This window comes from Budorcas taxicolor, chromosome 15 (assembly GCF_023091745.1).
Source record: "Budorcas taxicolor isolate Tak-1 chromosome 15, Takin1.1, whole genome shotgun sequence".
NCBI classification, from domain to species: Eukaryota; Metazoa; Chordata; class Mammalia; order Artiodactyla; family Bovidae; genus Budorcas; species Budorcas taxicolor.
Window position 1 is genome coordinate 28,399,809 of NC_068924.1, and position 21,771 is coordinate 28,421,579.

Below are 21,771 nucleotides of genomic sequence, written 5' to 3' on the forward strand. Positions count from 1 at the left end.
TCTGAAAAAGAAATGGGATGGTACCTTCCTTTAATTATTAGTCTATTCTGGAATCTACGCATGTTTAATGAAAGCAATGGAACGAAAATATGCTTCAGCTTTTTGAATAGTAAATAACTTTACATTTTTCAACTCGCATTTCTTTACTAGACTTGAAAGCTGGTAGTTTCCTCTATTAAGAAGATAATGTAAGAGTATCAGATGGAATAGATAATACTGTTTCTTCAAAAGAGTCCCCAAACTAAGTAGTTTGTTGTGCTCAATTCTGTTATTCAAAGCAATGTGAAAATTCTGTGGAAATTCATATAGGTTTATTTATCCAGTAGAAACTAATTCTATTATTGACTTCCAGGCTGCTCCTTAGAAAATTTTTCAATATAAGTAAAATACATTCCCATTAGTTTTCTGTTACCTGCTATGTAAAAATTTTAGATTTTTGTATAAGCAAATTATATAATTGTAATGCTTTATTACTGATGGTTATTTACATAGTGTTTAAGGCACAATAAAAAATAAATTACAATACAAAAGTTGTCTTTAAGTAGAAGACACTGAACAATGGGACTGTATTAACCCTTGAGCATTTAACCAAGACACGGAAACCAGAAGTTTTGCTGCAAACACCTTTCATGAGTTTTTAACTACCTCTTTACTCTTTATCCAGGCCATCTGTTTGAAGAAATATCCAGTTACTATATTTTCAAAGGTTGAATGTAGAGGAAAAAAAAGAAAATGTGAATGAAAGGTAATATGGACTTTAAATCTGATTTTTAGTTTCAAAACTGGGTACTGAAACTACTTTTTCAGACAGCATAAAAAGCAAAATGAGACAGATATGAGAAGCATTTCAAGTTAATAAGTAAATTATACCAGGGTGAGGTTGTTTTTTTTTCCAGTATTGGGGGGAAAAAATCAAAGTTCATCATCTTTAAATACAAATAAACTGCTTTGAAATTCCAGTTTGTTAAAAGAAATAATATCTTCAGCCTAGTTGGTGAAAACAAAGTATCAAGCTGTCTTAAAACAAAAAATAAAGAAAGAAAAAATGTAACCTCTTCCAGTTCTCAGAGCTTTGGGTAACACTAGAGAAAATTATCACCACTTAGGGTTGATTTTTTTTCATTACCCTTAAATTTTTAAATTGTAATATACTACTTCAGAATCCTTCTGTTTAACTGCGCAATGATTCCAGTCTACAAATGAGCATAGATTTTGCTCTGTTGTTATAAATAGTTGAATTGGAAGTGGGGAATATAGTAATCTAAACAGTCATTCACTGCCTGTGAAAAATCAGAGCTGTTGATCACTTATCAGAGCACAGAAAAAAGGTGACAAGCGTTTCATCCTGAGGTGGCATTAGTTGATCTATTAGCATTGGTGTCACCTTCCCTAGTTACTCTGTGGTTTCGGCTTGTGCTACTGTAAACCCTAGGTCAACTGACCAAAAACAAACAAAAACAAAACCCTGCCATCTAGGGTATTGAAAGAAATTCAATAAAATAAGATGTGTCTCATGCTTAAGGAGAGTCATAAAAATCAAACTGTTCTTTAACAGTTTGAATTTAGGATTTTCTGTTAATTAATCAAAACTGTTGAGAGAATTAGCTCACCTTTTAATCGAGAAGGTGAGAAGGAAAGAATAAACATGTTAACTTTAGTAGCTAAAATGCTGCTCTAAAGAAATTAATATATCAAAGTAAACATAATAGTTTGGTTTTTATCTCATTTGAGGCCAATATATGTGAATATAAATCATAATCCTCAAGGAGTGTTTAAGGGCAAAAATATAGCTTCTTAGTATATAAAACCTAGTGAGCATTTGAAAAATATTTGCACTCTGAAATTAAATAAAACCTTAGTAACAGAGCTGTTTGTGAGTCTGGTGGTATTTACTCAAGAAGGGCCCTATGCTGGCTCCAGAGGAACGTTGCTGGTCTAGGTGGTTATATACTGCAGTGTTGGTTGGAAAGCAGGTCACAACTGAAAAAGCCAAAGAAAAGCTTCCATTAACTCCAGCTTATCTTAGGGTTCTTGTTCTGGGAAATCTTCAGCTTCCTGAAATACAAAGCAGAAGTTTAAATGGATAATGCATTTGGCAAGAGTACAATAGGAATACCTGACATGAATACATATATATTACTAGATCTATTTTCCATTGTGAAGAAAAATATTCTTAAGTATATTTGTCCCCTCCTAATTTAACTTAAAAAAAAATTTCCTGATCTTTATTACATAGTTCTCAGGTTCAGTGTCCTTAATTCATAATCCCTGCCTTGCATAGACCCTTGGATGATCCATAGCTGCTTACTCACATATATACATTCTCTCTCTCTGTCTCCCCACAACCCCTTTATAATAAAGAAAATCAAATATACAGAAAAGCAAAGAAGTCAGTGTGTGGAATATACTCTCACTTAATTGTATAGCTATAAATTGTACCTGCTATAAATAACATATATGGGGGGGCTTAGAAATGGCAACCCACTCCAGTATTCTTGCCTGGAGAATCCCATGGACGGAGGAGCTTTGTGGGCTACAGTCCACGGGTCGCAAAGAGTCGGACACGGCTGAGCGACTTCACTTCACTTCAGAGTTTTTAAAACAAATTACTGACATTTTACCCCTAAGTACTCCAATATGCATTTTTAAAATATGTATGTCTTCCTGGGTAAGCACAACATCTTTAATATACCTAATAAAAATTCATGATAATGCTCTAATATTATCCATATTGACATTTTTCATATTAAGACTTTCCCAATTGTACCCCCAACTCTTTTTACAACTAGTATCCATCCAGTCAAAAGTCATACACTGCACTTGATTGTATCACTCCCTTAAATTACTTTTAATCTTAAACAGCCTCTGTCTTTATTTTCCATGCCCCTGACTTAGAAAATCTGCTTGATTTTAAAAATAGCCCTTGGTAAAAATCTCTGTGATACCAAATTTTTTCCCAAGTTTACAATAGAATCATTTTTCTCCATACTCTGTTTTTATAAATTCTTGTGAACTTTCCCTGGAGCTTTAGGTTGTAAAATTGTGGCTCTTTTTGCAAATGATAATAGTGGGCTGACTTCAGGGAATAGAAATTATAATCGTATTAAAATAAATCAACCTACCTTTTAAGCCTAATAAACCTAAAAACTAGAAAAACAAAATTACACACCACTAAAATTAGGTTCATAGTCCCAAAAACTAAATGAGAGGAGTTGAAATCAGTTCCAAAGAATACAAAAGTTCTCTTGTCAAAATGTCAAGCATATCTATTGAGTCACTCTCTTAACTGCCATGATTAGTTTACAAGAAAAGAGTGAATATTAATTCTTTCATTAAAATTTACTTACATATTGAAAGTTAATTTATTATTGGAGGTGGTAAATATAACCCAAGTTTCAAATAATCGTAGAATTTTCAGCTTTAATGATAGGAGGTTCTAGCTTTCTAGTCCTTTGCACAAAACACGCTCAAAGAGGAAGCCATCCATAACACAAGAAAAGACTCTCTCTGCCCAGCTCCCCTCATTTTATACAGGAAACACTGAACAACATATCATCTAGGAGATCTGCAGTAGAGATGAGACGTGCAAGTAAGCTAAGGAAAAAAATCAACCCAACTGTGAAACTTACAATGTAAGAATGTTAGTCTGTGTATTCTAAAGAAACAGAAGCCTTTTTTTCCTGGTTGAGCTTTTCTTCTTCTTTTCTGTAACATAGAAGCAGAAACCATTGTCAGGAGAACAAGACTAGGAACAAGGGAGGCAAATCTGTATACAAAGATTCAGGTTAGATATATATTCCCCCAAATTTGGGTAAGAATTATATGCACCTGGGAATAGATCAGGCTTACAGAGCACTAAACCACTAGTACTGTCTAACTAATAATACTCATGCCTCCACATGACCCTGGGTATGTGGATTTAGACACTTTTCAGAATATTGCTAGAGGGAAATATCACTTGGGAACTCCAGGTATTTAAAACAGATACTTTAGTTTAGCATTAGTATTCTACTTCTAACTCTACTTCTTATTCAAAAAAGAAAAAAGCATAAAATCAAAACCAAAACAAACAAAGACAAAAAAAGACTGACCTAGAAATCATGTTTATCAATTGTATTCTATTCAAATCAACTCAGAGTTGGATTCATTAAGCTCCTTAAAAATCAGTTCTGTTTACTGTAGTAAATATTTCTTGAGGGAAAGAAACAAATGATGCTGAGACAGCTGAAAAAAATTACAACTGTGAGAGAATGAATTTGGACTCCTACTTCACACCATGTATGAGAATTAACTGAAAATGAATCAAAAAATAATAATAATAAAAGAATCAAAGGCCTAAATATAAGAACTAAACTGTAAAACTCTTAGAAGAAAACAGGCAGAAAGCTTTTTGACCTTGGATTAAACCATGGTTTCTTAGTATGACACCAACACAAGCAACAAAAGAAAAAAGATAAACTGGAATTCTTCAAAATTTAAAACTTTTGTGCTGCAGAGGACATCAATCACAATAATGGAAAGGCAACCCACAGAATGAGAGAAAATAATTACCAATCCTTTATCTAACAAGGTGCTCTTGTATCCTCTAAAATATATAAAGACCTTAAAAACTTAACAGTAAAAAGACAAATACCCTAATTTGGAAATGGTTTCAAATATTCAAAAATTCAAATATTTAACATATTTGAATAATATCTTTCCAAATTAGATGTTAAAATAGCCAATAAACACATGGAAAGATGCCCAACATCATTAGTCATTGCTGCTGCTACTGCTAAGTCGCTTCAGTCGTGTCCGACTCTGTGAGACCCCATAGACGGCAGCCCACCAGGCTCCCCCGTCCCTGGGATTCTCCAGACAAGAACACTGGAGTGGGTTGCCATTTCCTTTTCTAATGCATGACAGTGAAAATTGAAAGTGAAGTCGCTCAGTCGTGTCTGACTCTTTTCGACCCCATGGATTGCAGCCTACCAGGCTCTTCTGTCCATGGGATTTTCCAGGCAAGAGTATTGGAGTGGGCTGCCATTGCATTAGTCATTAGAAAAATACAAATCAAAACCTTAATGAGATACCACTTCATACACACTAGATGGCTATAATCAAAAGGACAGACAGAAGGTAACATAGAGTTACTATGCTGCTAAGTCGCTTCAGTTGTGTCCAACTCTGTGCGACCCCATAGATGGCAGCCCACCAGGCTCCCCCGTCCCTGGGATTCTCCAGGCAAGAACACTGGAGTGGGTTGCCATTTCCTTCTCCAATGCATGAAAGTGAAAAGTCAAAGTGAAGTCGCTCAGTCGTAGCGACTAGTAGCGACCCCATGGACTGCAGCCTACCAGGCTCCTCTGTCCATGGGATTTTCCAGGCAAGAGTGCTGGAGTGGGGTGCCATTGCCTTCTCCAGAGTTACTATATATCCCAGTAATTCCACTCCTATTTATATACTCCAGAAAATTGGAAAACATATGCCTACACAGAAACTTGTAGATGAATATTCACAGTACCATTAATCCTAATAGTCAAAAAGTGGGGAAATTTTAAATGTCCATCAATTGAATGAAATAACAAAATGTGGGGACTTCCCTAGTGGCTCAGTGGTTAAGAATTTTCCTTCCAATGAAGGGGACATGGGTTGAACCCCCGGTTGGGGAACTAAGATGCCCCATGCCCTGGGGCAACTAAGCCTATGTGCCCTGCAACTAGAGAAGACTTTCATGCTGTGAGGAAAGTTCCTATGTGCCACAACTAATACCTGACACAGCCAAATAAATTTAAAAATAAAAACTTTTTTTAAATGTGGTATATGTATACGATGGAATATAATGCAGCCACAAAAAGGAATGACATACTATAACATGGTTTAACCTTGAAAGCATTATGCTAAGTCAAAGAAGCCAGACATAAAAGGCTACATATTTTTTAAAATAATAAAAAAATAAAATCTTTTTCAAATTACAAAAATATAATTTTTTTACAGGTCACATGTTATATGATTCTCTTTACATGAAATGTCCAGAACAGGCAAATCCATACAGAAAGCAGATTGATTAGTAGCTGTCAGGGGCAGGTGGGAGAGGAAGATAGGGAGTGATAGCTAAAAGGTATGGAGTTTCTTTTGCAGGTGATGAAAATGTTCTGGAATTAGCGTTAATGGTTACACAACTTTGTGAACATTAAATAATGAATTTTATTATATGTAAATTTTATCTAATATATATATATATATATATATATAGTGTACCTTACATCAGCATGGCTGACTTCCCTAGGCACTGATTCAGAGGCCCTGCTGACAGCCCAGTGGTTCTTAGAAATGTATGCTTTACATTAAAAGGAAGGAATATCCTAGAAAAGCTTTACATAAGCAAATTTTTGTATATCAAATCCTACATAGTAAAGAAAGCCTATGATGAAATCTTCCCTAAAATTAAGAAACTAAACACCCCAGAGGAAACAAACTTACGGCTACCAAGCCAGAAAAGGTGGGGGAGGGGTAAGTTAGGAGTTTGGAACTAACATATACACGCTATAATATATAAAATAGTGAACCAACAAGGACCTACTGTGTAGCACAGGGAAATATACTCAATATTTTGTAACAACCTATAAGGGAATTGAGTCTGGAAAAGAATATATATATATATGTGTGTAAATAATTGAATCGCTTTATTGTACACCTGAAACTAACACAACAGTGTAAATCAACTGTATTTTGACACAGAAAAAGCTAAATTTACTAATTCACACCCTAATTTATCCATCCTGTGAATTTGAATTCTGTATGAGATTTACCCAAAAGAAAGGGCATTTGTTCAAGAATGATTATAAAATACCAACAGTTGCCATAAAACAGTGTTAGAAGAAGACTTTTCCAGAACTGCCCAGCCTTACGATTTTATCTCCACCACTTTATGTGCTCTTTCAGCCCGTCGCTTTTTCCGGAAATGCTGGAAGAGGACCACCACAATTACTATTATGACCATCAGTGCACAGGCGGAGCCAATGGCCAGAGCCAGGAAGTGGATCTCAGAGAAGCGTACTGTAAGGAGAAAAGATCAAGTTGGGATTCTGAAAAGGAGGACTGTGATGAAATCTAAAGATATAATAGGGGTGTGTTTTCACCCTTAAATGAAATATTCCTTTCTTCTACCATACTAACTGTGTAAACTGGTAGCAATAGGAAAGCCATGCAGACTTCTTTAGTGGTTCTCAAACTATGGTCCTAGGAGGAGCAGCTACAGAATGACTTGAGAACTTCAAAAGGCGAGTTCCATCAGGCCCCACCCCAGATCTACCCAATTACAGGTGGGGCCCAGCAATCTGTTTTAACTTGTTCTCCAGGTGATTCTGATGCATGCAAAAAATTTGAGAATCACTGGGGCAGGTAACCTAGCTAATGGGGTAAGGTTATTGCTGACCTCATCAAATCCAGTGTTTATTTCTCCCTGAATCCTTCTTACCTCTGTCATTCAGTCAGTCATTTATTCAGGTTTATTAAGAGTTTATTATGTCCTAGCACTTTGGTGGAAATACAAAGCCAGAAAAGACATTACCTTCAAGGAACTGATGCCCACAGGAAAGAGAGGCAAGTAACTGTAGTCTAGTGGATCAATGATGTAAGAGGGAACCCAGAGGGAAGTGAAGCGAAGTCGCTCAGTCGTGTCTGACTCTTTGCGACCCTATGGGCTGTATCCTACCAGGCTCCTCTGTCCATGGGATTTTCCAGGCAATAGTCCTGGAGTGGATTGCCATTTCCTTCTCCAGGGGATCTTCCCAACCCAGGGATCGAACCCAGGTCTCCCGCATTGTAGACAGACGCTTTACCATCTGAGCCACCAGGGAAGTCCAACCCAGAGGGAAGGGTCCCTAAACAAGGTTAGAGACTGTGAAGTCTGAATCTCTTGATTTTGAGCTTGATTTCTGATTTAAATTTCAAAAAACCTACAGAGCTAGAAAGGACATTAGCGAATATCTAGCCCAGGGGTTCCCGAGCCTCAAGTCTGTATAAAGGAAGAGGGCGGGGGCGGGGCGGGGGGGGCGGTGAAGGAGAACAAACCCACGAAATCCATGTCAGATTGTGTGCCTTGTTTGTGGTAAACGGCTTATAGCTTTCGTGAGGTCCTCAGAGTAGTCATCCTAGTATGTTTAAGACCCGTGGGTTCTTATCTACCTGTTCATTTTGCAAAGAGGAAACTGAGATCCAAAGACATTACATTACTTCTTTCAACACTTAGATGACTTCTCCAAGGTCACACAGCTCTCTATTGATAGGGCCTTGAAGGATGATGCTAGGACTGAAAGGAATTCATACCATTTTATAGGCTTTTATGTTTGGATAGTAACATGTTGGTTAAGAGAATACACCAACGACAGCTAGGTTAAAATACCAGCTCCTATGTGACTTGGGTAGCCTCAGTTTCTTCAATGTATAAAGTAGAGATAACAATACTCATTTCTTGAGTTCTTATAAAAAAATAAAATTGCTTATGTAAATTGTTCCACGCTGTGCCTGCACATAATACTTTCAATATATGTTAGCTATTATAATTTTCAGTACAATTCAGACTTTGGGGATTTTTACTTTTATTATGTCATTTTATCCTCATCATAAACTTAGCTCTATTAGTCTCACTTTACAGAAGAAAAAAAATTTATTTACAGCTGATAAACTGTAGCAGTGACTCAGACCCAAATTTACAACTCTTAAGTTTTGTGGTCTTTTATTTTTGTTATCTGGCAGTTTTCCGGGTTGTCCTTTCTAGGCATGCAGGCAATACAGTGCATTAGATGGAGCACAGTTTTGGAGATAGAGATGCTTGGGTTTGAGTTCTGAGTGACTCCAATTATCTGCTCCATGACTTTGGACAAGTGACTTAACCTGTATGAGTGCTGGTTTCCTCGTTAGTAAGATGGGGGGAAGGGAGCACTAAGAGCACAGTGGATTGACATGTGTAAAGATTAGACCGAGGACGCAGTGACTGGAGGGCATCGCCAACTCAACGAGCATGAGCTTGAGCAAACCCCGGGAGATGGTTAAGGACAGGGAAGCCTGGCATGCTGCAGCCCATGGGGTCGCTGCAGTCCCTGGGGTTGCAAAGAGTTGGACATGACTTAGCACTGAACAACAACAAAGATTAGATGTGTTACATAAATCTCCTAGCATTCGGGAAGGGCTCGATAAACAATAGGTACCATTATTGCTATCTACTTCCAACAGTGAGTGTGAGAATTAAATGAGATGGTACATGTCAAGCACTTTGGACAGCGAGTAGGTACTCAATCTTGTGACTAGATGAGTGGATGAATGGACTTATTGTTAGCCTTTTATCAGAGAGTTGCTTCCTCTCCCTTTCATGATCTCAATGCCATTTTTGTAACCAGTTCCCTAGGTCCCTTTGCCTTATTTTCTGTTTCTTTCCACAGCCAAACAAAGCCTTTCTCTTCTTACCCCAGGACTCTTCACTCTTCCTCTGCAATCTCCAGATCCCAAGAGTTGGTCTTCCTCTCTACTCTTTCAGCCATCACAAAACTTTGCCCTTCTGTTTCGTACAAGCTCTCATACTTTCCAAAAACACTTGTCTATGCATCACCTACCGGTCTGCACGACGCTGAGCTGGATCTCCCCGATCAGCCCATCAACGTCAGGCGGGTTCTTCACCTGACAGGTGTATGTCCCGTTGTCATCAAACTGCAGCTTCCAGAGGAGGATGGAGACATCATACCGCTCAGGGTTCCCATCCCAGACCACTCGGTCCTTGAAGCGCCCACTCATGGGTTTGAAGGGATCCACATGGTAGTAGAAAACCTAGAGAGGAGTCACGCCAGAGGTTTTACTCGGCACCTGGGCAGGGAGACGGGTGGCAGGAGCAGAAGAGAAACAGCAGGGCCGTCCCCGGCGGCCCAGGGGTTGAGGCTTCACCTTCCAGTGCACGGGTGTGGGTGTGATCCCCGGTCAGGGAGCTAAGTTCCCACTTGCCTCGTGGCCAAAATACCAAAACAATAAGGCAGAAACAATATTGGAGCACATCCAATAAAGACTTTTTAAATGGTCCACATCAAAAAGAAAAATCTTCAAAAGAGAAACATCAGCAAGCCTGACTGTCCGGCCTGCAGCTCTCCTGCAACCACCTCTTGCTTTCCCCTTCACCAGCCTCTCAGTTCTGTCTCTGTGCCAGGAATCGTTCCCCAGCTTTACCCTGTGCTTATCGCCAAGAAAAATACAAAAGGGCCAGGAGCAATGGACTGGCTTATTTTTCTTATCCAGGGCCCCAAACTTACAAACTGCTCAGGGCCCCCATCTCGAGGACGGAAATTCCAGGTCACCGTGAGAGCATCACCCACTGGGGCAAAGCTGGAGAAAGTGCATTTTAACCGAATATCTGTCCCATTGACAGCCTCCAGCACACGGGGAGTGTAAATTTCCACAGCTGCTATTGGCCAAAGAGCTGCAATGGAAAAAAGGCAATGAAGGGTTAACAGGAGATGTGTCTTAAGAGAATTTCTGCTGACACTACCAAAATAAAGGTCTGAGTAGGGCATCCAACAGATCTGAGATGCCCCAGCTCTCACTCAAACTCAGCTTCACCCGCCACGTATTCCTACCTACATGTAACCTTGACCCTCCCCTTCCTTTAACAACTAAAAATAGCACCCAGTAAACTTTACTTAGCAGTCACATTTTCTCTAAAACAGGATACCCTAGCCTCATGGTACCCACTTCAAAACTGCTCTAACAAACTATAAGCATTGGAAAATAAGATTGAAGGCAGAAACAAAAAAAACTAATCAAAACATGAATTAGACCTCTGTTCAGATTAACCATAATACATTATGTGTATCATGGTCCCCTAGCAGTAAGTTTTCCAGAAAGGGTCTTTGTTAAGTGAATTTCCTACTATTCCTAGTCTTCTGCAAAAAAATGGAATTAATCATCCCCAGACAATTTAGCTTGCTTGTATGGCTGGAACCTTTATACCACATAGCGTTTTTTTAGCATGATATTTACATTTCGTGTGTGCATGCTGGGGCAGTTAGCAAGCCACAGTGGGTCTCTCTCCTTAACCAGCTCCGCTTTCCCAATGCTGTCCAGAGTCTCAGACAAGACCCACACACAGAAATCCAAGAGCCGGGTTCTGCCTGTAGTGGGAGGTGGAGAGCAGCCACCAAAAAAATGGAGTGTAACCTGAGATTAGAAAACCCTCTCTGTGCCCCAATCACTGGCAACCAGAAAACACCTAAACCTGTTTTTCCAAAAGCAGTTCCCCCGAGACAACCCCCCACTTCAGTTTCATTAAAGATAACACTAAAGCAAAATGTAACTGTGGCTCAGGCTCCAGTAAAAGACTCTTGCAACTTCTGGGACAATGAGCTAACTTTATAGGGTAGGCAGTGGAGGAAATGCTCAGAAAAGCCCGTGAGCTCTTACCTGTGAGCTGTAAGCCAAGGAGAAAAAGCACAGCACGCGTAGGGCTCTTGCCATACATGAGGGAAACCCAGCCCTGGCCCCAGAGACCAGACCGGGCAGACCAAGCACGCCAGCACCCTGCCAAGGCCACTCCTGGTGGAGAGAGCACCTCGGCGTTTTTCCGGAGAAAGGAGTCTGTCACCTCACCTGTGGGAACCTGAGCACCCGTGCCTGTGAGTCATTCCTGCTCTGCCAGTGCACTTTGCTGGAATGAAAGGTGGGGCTTCAGCTCCTAACACCCTCCTCCCCTCCTTCCTTGCCTCCCTTCCACCCTCCACGCTACAGACACGTCTACACAAAGTCCCAGACTCTGCAGGTCTGTCTGTTCAGCTCATCTGGACCCTGGCCTCTGGATGGCCTCAGAAACAGCCAGAGGAGGTGGTGCCTGTCTGAAAGGTCCCAGGCTGCTTTGGGTCTGGCCCACACGCACACATTTTTTTAAAAAAAAACAGGTTTTAAGCTTGCCTAAGAAGTGAATGTTGAACTTATCTGCAGTGATTTCACTTATCAAAGCACCGCCCTCAGGCCACAGTAGCCTGAACTGGATTACCACCTCCAAAATAATCAGAATTCCTTAGGACCCTCTGTATTCAAAAAGTCCTAGAGTTTGTATACTTGATTTTAACCAAATGTTACCACAAGGATCCCTGTGCTTTTTCTAGCTGGTAGATTTCCCCTGAAAACCCCCTTCCCTCCACACCCCTGCCCCATCTAAAACAGACTGACCAAAATAAATCTGTGTTTAATGACCCTTTATGTTTGAAGGATTTAAAGAGGAATCACGTGCTATCTCAAGACACTTTGCAAAGTGTTTTCATTGACACGACCCTGCCCTGAAGTGTTCCCATTTCACCAGTGAAGACAGACACTAAAAACCCAGAGGTGATTTATTTGTGCAACCAGTAGGTAGCAGAACTGGAACTTGTTTTGACTCTTTGTTTTTGGCCACACAGCATGCGGGATCTCAGTTCCCCAGGGATCGAACCCCTGCCCCCTGCAGCGGAAGCTATGCCTGTTAACCCCTCAACTGCCAGGGAAGTTCTCTTTTTTGACTCAGTCTAGTGCTCTTTCCACAAAAATCATAGCTCATGTGAGCAATCAGACAGAGGATCCTCAAGGAAAAGCTTTTCCTAATAACTTTTTTGTACTTCAGGTTTTATTTGCCATTTTGGGGTCAGTCAACTGTCTGAGAAATCTGAAGAGCTGAAGATTTGAAGTGAGACAAGATGTCTCCTTGTCTGGAAGGATGATGGGTAATTGTTACAAATTAGTGAAGCTGTATGGAAACTCAGTAGAAGGAGGATGAAGGTTACCCATACAATTAAGACGTAATCTCTCACTGCCCTGGATCCAGGGTTTAATCCCTGAGGGGGGAACTAAGATCCCACAATCTGTGTGGCACAGCCAAAAAGAAAAGAAGCAGGCTTGACCGGTAATCTAACCCAGAACAGAAGAAATAAATTGCTATCCCTGGATTAGCGATCTAGAAACTCTTAAGTGATTCATAAAATCTCCCAGTGAAACCGCAGAACAAAGAAGTTTCTAGGACCTGGAGGAAGGGGCAGGCTGACTAGAAAAAATAAAACAGCATAAAGAGGGAAGCAAAGAGAAAATTCCACCAAGAGGCAGATTACAGAAGAAAAAAGCAAAAGAGAGAAAAGCAGCAGGAGAAAGATGTGTCATTTAAAAAGTTAACAACAACCAAAATAGCCCCCATCAGAACTGAGAAACCAGGGGCTCCACACGTGAAGAGGCATGGCGCCCCACGCGTGAGTGTTCTAGGAAGAGTGCTCCTGAACACAGGATGTTTGGCTCCTTTGTCAACCTCTAGGTCAGAAATCACACACGCAGTCAGCAGTCAACCTCAAATCAGAATGCTGGGGAAACATTTTAAATGGTGATAGGATAAAAGAGCCTTTCTGGCATGCAGGTCGAAAGAGTTCAGCTCCAGGAGCTGGAAAGAAAAGCAGTTAAGGAAACTTGAGCCTTGGCTGGCATTCAACTTGCAGGGCAGTCCAGCTCTAAAGGAAGGAGAGGAGAAGCCTAAGGTTTTGAAGTCTGCCACAAACTGCAAATTTTTGGTGAGAGGTAGAGTTACCACTGCCTGGAAAATCCCATGGACGAAGGAGCCTGGTGGGCTGCAGTCCATGACGTTGCTAAGAGTCAGACACAACTGAGCGACTTCACTTTGACTTTTCAGTTTCATGCATTGGAGAAGGAAATGTCAACCCACTCCAGTATTCTTGCCTGGAGAATCCCAGGGACGGTGGAGCCTGGTGGGCTGCCATCTATGGGGTCGCACAGAATCGGACACGACTGAAGCGACTTAGCAGCAGCAGCAGCAGAGTTACCACAAGGCTCAGGGGATGCAGCAAACAGCAGCAGGAGGGGAATCAGGGCAGGAAGAGCTGAACAAACTGTTATCAGGAGGGAAGACTCCTCCTCCCCACCCTTCCCTAGGTAGCCAGGCGCCCTTTGAGCAGGCAGACAGCGGTGCTCTGGAAGTTAGCCGCTGCCCAGAGCCCATTCCTCCTCAGCAGAGTTAAAATTCCTGGCGGGGTGCCCAACAACGCCCAATTCCTTCCAGTTAACAGCAGAGTCACCTGGTTCCCCTCCCTGGGTGGGGAGGGGAGAGGCCAAGGGCTGGACTTGCTAAGTAGAGAGAACACTAAAGAAAAAGGAGGCCTGTCCCTAGGAGTCCCCAGGGTGCCATTCAGCAGGACTCTGATCAGAGATGGAGGCATCTGGGTGAGGCCTTAGTTACAGTTTGTATCTGGGCAAGTGAGAGAAAAAGAAGAGGACTTCTGGAGATTGAGAGGAAGAGAAATGGACTCCTCTGGTGGCCCAGTGGATAGGAGTCTGCCTGCCAATGCAGGGGACACAGGTTCAATTCCTGATCCTGGAAGATTCCACATGCCGTGGAGCAACTAAGTCCACATGCCACACCTACTGAGCCCACACTCTAGAGCCTGTGCTCTGCACAAGAAGCACCACCACAAGAAGAAGCCCCCGCTCATCACAGTTAGAGAAAGCCCGCGTGCAGCAACAAAGACCCAGTGAAACAAAAAAACAGTTAAAAAGGAAGAAAAGTGAAGTTTTCAGAGACATCACTTTGTCTATTTAAACTTCTCCAGAGAAAAATTCTGATTGTCATTAAAATTTTACAGTGTACTAAGTTTTGAAAGCACCCCATCTATCACTCCCCCTACACATTCCCTAAAAATATTTCTTTTTTTTTTTTCCCCCCCAAATTCACTTACTAATATCGAAGAAGGCAATGGCAACCCACTCCAGTACTCTTGCCTGGAAAATCCCATGGACGGAGGAGCCTGGTAGGCTGCAGGCCATGGGGTCGCTAAGAGTCTGACACGATTGAGCGACTTCACTTTGACTTTTCACTTTCATGCACTGGAAAAGGAAATGGCAACCCACTCCAGTGTTCTTGCCTGGAGAATCCCAGGGACAGGGGAGCCTGGTGGGCTGCCAACTATGGGGTCGCATAGAGTCGGACACGACTTCATTTGGCTATACCTGGGTCTTTGAACTGTGGTGTTGGAGAAGACTCTTGAGAGTCCCTTGGACTGCAAGGAGATCCAACCAGTCCATCCTAAAGGAGATCAGTCCTGTCCTCCCAGGGTGTTCACTGGAAGGACTGATGCTGAAGCTGAAACTCCAATACTTTGGCCACCTGATGTGAAGAGCTGACTCATTTGAAAAGACCCCTGATGCTGGGAAAGATTGAGGGCAGGAAGAGAAGGGGACGACAGAGGATGAGGTGGTTGGATGGCATCACAGACTCGATGGACATGAGTTTGGATGAACCCCAGGAGTTGGTGATGGACAGGGAGGCCTGGCGTGCTGAGATTCATGGGGTCGCAAAGAGTCAGACACGACTGAGCCACTGAACTGAACTGAACTGATACCTGGGTCTTAGTTGTGTGGCATGTGGAATCTAGTTCCCCAACTGGTGTCAAACCCAGGCCCCCTGCATTAGGAGCCCAGACTCTTAGCCACTGGACTGCTAGGGAAGTCCCTCCTAAAAATATTTCTAATGGATACCTAGGCTCTGGTCAGGAGGAAACTCACTGGGGGCTCAGAAGACAAAAAGGTTAATTGACCCGTATCAGTATATGTAAAATTTGTTATCTTAGCATCCTAGGAAAAAAATTTTTTTTTCACAACAAGATGAAAATAACATTCTGTGAAACAAGGGAAACATAATTTAGCTCTTAGGGTGATTCAAATAAAGTATTTATTTACTCAAAAGTTTTGGTCCATATGTCTTTCTTACTAGAAAAGCTTTATGAAATTTTTATTACTGTGTTGCTAGGCTAGAAACGCAAAGTAGAATTAGACATTTCTGCCTGGGTCTGGGGCAGGGAGGAATCAGTCTGAAGAGGATTGAAAGGTGGAGGGTGGATGTAAACAAGTAATCACCATTTTTGTGACTTTTGACCCAGCCCTAAAAGGATGAATAGAGAGAAGAAGCAGATGGGTGGAATGTGGTATCCACAGGGTTGTTGTTTCTTCCCTGGTGGCTCAGAGGTTAAAGCGTCTGCCTGGAATTCAGGAGACCCAGGTTCGATCCCCGGGTCGGGAAGATCCCAGGAGAAGGAAATGGCAACCAACTCCAGTACTCTGGAGAATCCCATGGAGGGAGGAGCCTGGTAGGCTACAGTCCATGGGGTCCCAAAGAGTCGGACATGACTGAGTGACTTCACTTTCACTTTCAGACGCTAAGTCGTGTCTTTGCAACCCCATGGACTGTAGCCCACCAGGCTCCTCTGTCCCTGGGATTTCCCAGGCCAGAATACTGGAGTGGGTTGCCATTCCCTCTCCAGGGGATCTTACTGACCTAGAGATTGAACCCCAGACTCCTGCATTGCAGGCAGAAAACCTTCTAAACCAGAAAAAGTTTAAAAAAAAAAAAAAAAGGAAAAGGGGCTGTAGATTGGATTTGCTGGTTAGGGAAGGCTAGAAGTCCGAGTCTTCAGAAAACAAGTAAAAAGTTTACCTTTCATTGTGGCTCCTAGGCCAGGGGCCTATGAGACAGTTGGTAGAGTATGTGCTGGTTGATGACTCAAAGCTTTGCCTTCTTACTTTTTTCTTACTTAGTTCAGTTCAGTCACTCAGTCATGTCCTACTCTTTGCGACCCCATGAATCGCAGCACGCCAGGCCTCCCTGTCCATCACCAACCCGAGAGTTCCAGCCATCTCATCCTCTGTCGTCACCTTCTCCTCCTGCCTCCAATCCCTCCCAGCATCAGAGTCTTTTCCAATGAATCAACTCTTTCCATGCGGTGGCCAAAGTACTGGAGTTTCCGCTTTAGCATCATTCCCTCCAAAGAAATCCCAGGGCTGATCTCCTTCAAACTGGACTGGTTGAATCTCCTTGCAGTCTAAGGGACTCTCAAGAGTCTTCTCCAACACCACAGTTGAAAAGCATCAATTCTTTGGTGCTCAGCTTTCTTTACAGTCCAACTCTCACATCCATACATGACCACTGGAAAAACCATAGCCTTGACTAGACAGGCCTTTGTTGGCAAAGTAATGTCTCTGCTTTTGAATATGCTCTCTAGGTTGGTCATAAGTTTTCTTCCAAGGAGTAAGCGTCTTTTAATTTCATGGCTGCCATCACCATCTGCAGTGATTTTGGAGCCCCCCAAAAATGAAGTCTGATGCTGTTTCCACTGTTTCCCCATCTATTTCCCATGAAGTGATGGGACCAGATGCCATGGTCTTCATTTTCTGAATGTTGAGCTTTAAGCCAACTTTTTCACTCTCCTCTTTCACTTTCATCAAGAGGCTTTTTAGTTCCTCTTCACTTTCTGCCATAAGCGTGGTGTCATCTGCATATCTGAGGTTATTGATATTTCTCCCAGCAATCTTGATTCCAGCTTGTGCTTCTTCCAGCCCAGCGTTTCTCATGATGTACTCTGCATATAAGGTAAATAAGCAGGGTGACAATATACAGCCTTGACGTACTCCTTTTCCTATTTGGAACCAGTCTGTTGTTCCATGTCCAGTTCAAACTGTTGCTTCCTGGCCTGCATATAGGTTTCTCAAGAGGCAGGTCAGGTGGTCTGGTATTCCCATCTCTTTCAGAATTTTCCACAGTTTATTGTGATCCACACAGTCAAAGGCTTTGGCATAGTCAATAAAGCAGAAATAGATGTTTTTCTGGAACTCTCTTGCTTTTTCCATGATCCAGCGGATGTTGGCAATTTGATCTCTGGTTCCTCTGCCTTTTCGAAAACCAGCTTGTACATCAGGAAGTTCACAGTTCACGTATTGCTGAAGCCTGGCTTGGAGAATTTTGAGCATTACTTTACTAGCATGTGAGATGAGTGCAGTTGTGCGGTAGTTTGAGCATTTTTGGCATTGCCTTTCTTTGGGATTGGAATATAAACTGACCTTTTTTCCAGTCTTATGGCCACTGCTGAGTTTTCCAAATTTGCTGACATATTGAGTGCAGCACTTTCACAGCATCATCTTTTAGGATTTGAAATAGCTCAACTGGGATTCCATCACCTCCACTTGCTTTGTTCATAGTAATGCTTTCTAAGGCCCACTTGACTTCACATTCCAGGATGTCTGGCTCTAGGTGAGTGATCACACCATCGTGATTATCTTGGTTGTGAAGATCTTTTTTTGTACAGTTCTTCTGTGTATTCTTGCCACCTCTTCTTAATATCTTCTGCTTCTGTTATGTCCATACCATTTCTCTCCTTTATTGTGCTCATCTTTGCATGAAATGTTCCCTTGGTATCTCTAATTTTCTTGAAGAGATCTCTAGTCTCCCGTTCTGTTGTTTTCCTCTATTTTTTTGCATTGATTGCTGAGGAAGGCTTTCTTATCTCTTCTTGCTATTCTTTGGAACTCTGCATTCAGATACTTATATCTTTCCTTTTCCTTTGCTTTTCTCTTCTCTTCTTTTCACAGCTATTTGTAAGGCCTCCCCAGAAAGCCATTTTGCTTTTTTGCATTTCTTTTCCATGGGGATGGTCTCTCAAAGATGAGAGAGGATGTCAAAGTCCTAGATGAGAGGTGGGCTCTCAGCCCAAGGGAGACATGTGTTCGCGTGGGTCCTCCTCCTTGCCTCAAATTTGCTACAGATGGTCCAGGGCAAGTTGGGATCTGAAACTGAGCTCTACTTAGTAAAACCGTGGGCAGGAATGTGCTCCTGTCTCTCAGTCTTTTGGCAGCTGATGTGAACACTTCCCCAGTAAAACCTCAGACTCTTTTCTTAATTATAGAGGAGGCATCATAATCTAGTTAATCAGCCCAAGGAAGAGACTCTGAAGTTTAACCCTTCATGTTCTAAAGAGACATTAGACGGATTTGCCCAGAGCTGGATAGATGGGGTGTTTTTAAGATAACCTTGAAGAGTCTCCCAGGAAGATAAAGAATCCTCAATGGATGTATCTGCCTGTCTCCCTGTTAATCATATGCAGCACATTTAACTAACTGAGGACAATTTACATTTGTATAGTGTTTATTGATGAATTCAGTATCTCTTGTTTACCAGGACCAATTTTCATCCTTAAGGAAAGAAATAGCCACTTCCTTCTTCTTTTCTTCTGTTTTGCTAGAATCATGAGACAGAGGAGCTGGAGTCCTGATCCAACCTTGGCCACTTACTAGCTGTGTGACCTTGGGCAGATATTTCTCTGTGCCTCAATTATCTTACTTGAGAAATGAGAATAATAATTTCTTCCCCATACGCTTGCTGTAAGAATCAGATGAAATGCTATATTTAAGTAAAGCTCTATGCTCAGTTCCCATAGAAATTTACACTCAGTAGATTTAGTTGTTTGTGGTTATACTTAGTTGGCTTTTGAAAGCTGTTCCCATGACCATGTTGAAAAGAGGTCTAGCAGTCTTTTGTTTGTTTTTTAGCTGTGCTGGGTCTTGCTGCAGGCATGCTTTCTCTAGCCGTGGCAAGTGGGGGCTACTTCCCAGCCGTGACATGCGGGCTTCTCATTACAGTGGCTTCTCTTGTTGCAGAGCACTGGCTGTAGGCGCAAGGGCTTCAGTAGTTGTGGTGCTGGGGCTTAGTTTTCCCAAGGCATGTGGGATCTGCCCAGGCCAGGGATTGAACCCATGCCCCCTATGTTGGCAGGTGGATTCTTAACCACTGGACCACAAAGGTGAAGTCCAAAAGGTCTAGCAGTTTCTCATAAAGCTAAGCTTCATATAAAGCTTGTAAGGCTTGGAGAACCGCGCTCTGAAAAGAACATTTAGGGACAGTCTCTAGTGGACTGACAAAGTTTATTATCTAATTGTGTAGTTTTATAATTTTTAGGGAATAGAGCATAAGACAGACTTGCACGTAGCCATTTTAGATAAACATCAAAGCATTTAAGCATAAAATACAGCTCCCACCGCCCAAGCCATAACATAGCTTTGGCGAAACTCTAAAGGGAGTCTTCTCAAGAAACAACAGTCCTTGCTCCCAGAAACAGGTGGTCAGAAGGAAGCCTTTGAATGCCTCAAGGCTGGGCGTATAACCCTTTGTTAACCCTTTGTTATGTTTGTTTCAGCTTTCAACCTTTGTCATGAGTGGAGCAAATACATTTTCAGTATTTGCTTAAAACCTTTCAGCTCCTCCACATTTTTTCTTTTTTTTTAAGAGCAAGGACTGCTGCAGCCATGGTTATTTTTGTTTTTTGAGCGGCGGTGGCTTGAGCACATAACGTTTGGAATTTTATAAGAACAATAACAAACAATAAACAGATCAGCGCATAAGAAGCCACCGTATGGGGTACCCAATTTTTTGGATTTAGAAAGGAAGTATTAGCGGATAGTGTATCATAGAAGTCAGTGTTATATCACATAGGGGGAACGTTGAAGGTAGACGTGATTTGTATTTGTTGATCTGTTTGAGCTTGTCGGGCCCAGAGATCATGAGAATCTTTTTTTTAAAGAAGTAATGAAATTATGATTTTGAATAAAATTATATAATGCCATTTTAGAAACTGTACCAACAGTTACAACTGAAATAATATTCACTATGGCAGCTATAATCTAGCCAATAAAGCGTTTGGGTTTTTTTAGGGATTTTTTTAGAACAAAAGACAACAACGTGGAATTTGACCAGGGTTTAGAAATTTTAACTGGAACCCACAAATGAGTCTTTTGTCGGACTAAAAAAAAAAACAGTCTTTAGTAACATTAATTGGCACATTATGATTTAAACAAGTATATAAGTGACACTTAGTGTAGGACAGAATTGAGCCATTATTTTTAAATTGTCTAATAGCTAAAAGGGTGCATTTATACAAGCACAAACATAACTGGTATAATTATATTTAATAGTATAATTTTGTAGGATGGAAACGTGTATAAGTATATGAGACGCTAAATCGAGACAAACAAGTAGGAATTTTTTAAAGATGTCAGTGTTTAGGCCCCAGGACTGGACTGATTATCTGGGGTCTGGGAGGTGAAGGACCTTTGTTGTACCAGTTAAAAGTTTATCGCGTTGATGTCAAAGTCTTGTTTGTGTTTTGTTAAAATGTGGTGTTGAAACAGTATATTATTGGCAGGTGTTATTATTTTTTTGTGATTTTGAGCAATTTACAAAGAGTCTATGAGGCCCCCAGTCGACAAAAGTCATGCTGGCGTGAACAGAGACTTTTTAAAATCTTTTTTTATAGGTGGACCAGTCCATCTCTGGCACAGGTGATTTTTTTTTTTAAGATATGCTGTCACAAGGAGGCTCAGAAGGCATCTGTTGTAATTTTTGTTTTAGTGTTGTGACCGGTCGAGGGGTGTGAAGCAAGATCTGTCTTTTGACTCTTTTGAGTGAGACCCACTGTTTGGTTTTATCATCTAAACTGACAAGATAATATCTCTTGTCTAGGAACTTAAGTGGTTTTGGCCGCCATTGATTAAGACATTTAACCCTGTGTCTCTTGACTGTGTAGAGGCAAATTAAAATAATTGATTGTTAGAAGGACCATAGGCAAAATGGCTTTAGGTCTATAGAGGTCTCTTAGCTTATTCTCTGTTTTGTTTATTAAGGACGAGCTTGAGTGTATGGTGGACCCGTTTAATGATGGCTTGACCTTGAGAGTTCTACGGGATGCCAGTAAGATGGAAAATACCGCATTGATGTATGAAATCATGAAAAGCATTGGCTGTAAAAGCAGGACCATTGTCTGTTTTGATGGAGGCAGGGATCTCCATCACTGAAAAACATTGTAGAAGAGCTGTGATGGCAGCTTTAGTAGTCTTGGCAGTGGAAGGAACTGCCCAAATGAAGCCGGAAAAGGTATTTATGACTATAAACAACAATTTAAAAGG

General features: G+C 41.5%; 1 protein-coding gene across 1 annotated transcript; it reads right to left on the reverse strand.

The window, feature by feature from the left end:
* Nucleotides 1–3,641: 3,641 nt before the first annotated feature.
* Nucleotides 3,642–11,482, reverse strand: MPZL2 (myelin protein zero like 2). The gene is made up of 5 exons (XM_052653307.1): nt 11,425–11,482; nt 10,278–10,444; nt 9,594–9,804; nt 6,891–7,038; nt 3,642–3,705 (listed from the first exon to the last, which is right to left on the reverse strand). The coding sequence occupies exons 1-5, from the start codon at nt 11,480–11,482 to the stop codon at nt 3,642–3,644; spliced, it is 648 nt and encodes a 215-aa protein (XP_052509267.1).
* Between the last annotated feature and the right edge of the window lie 10,289 nt (nt 11,483–21,771).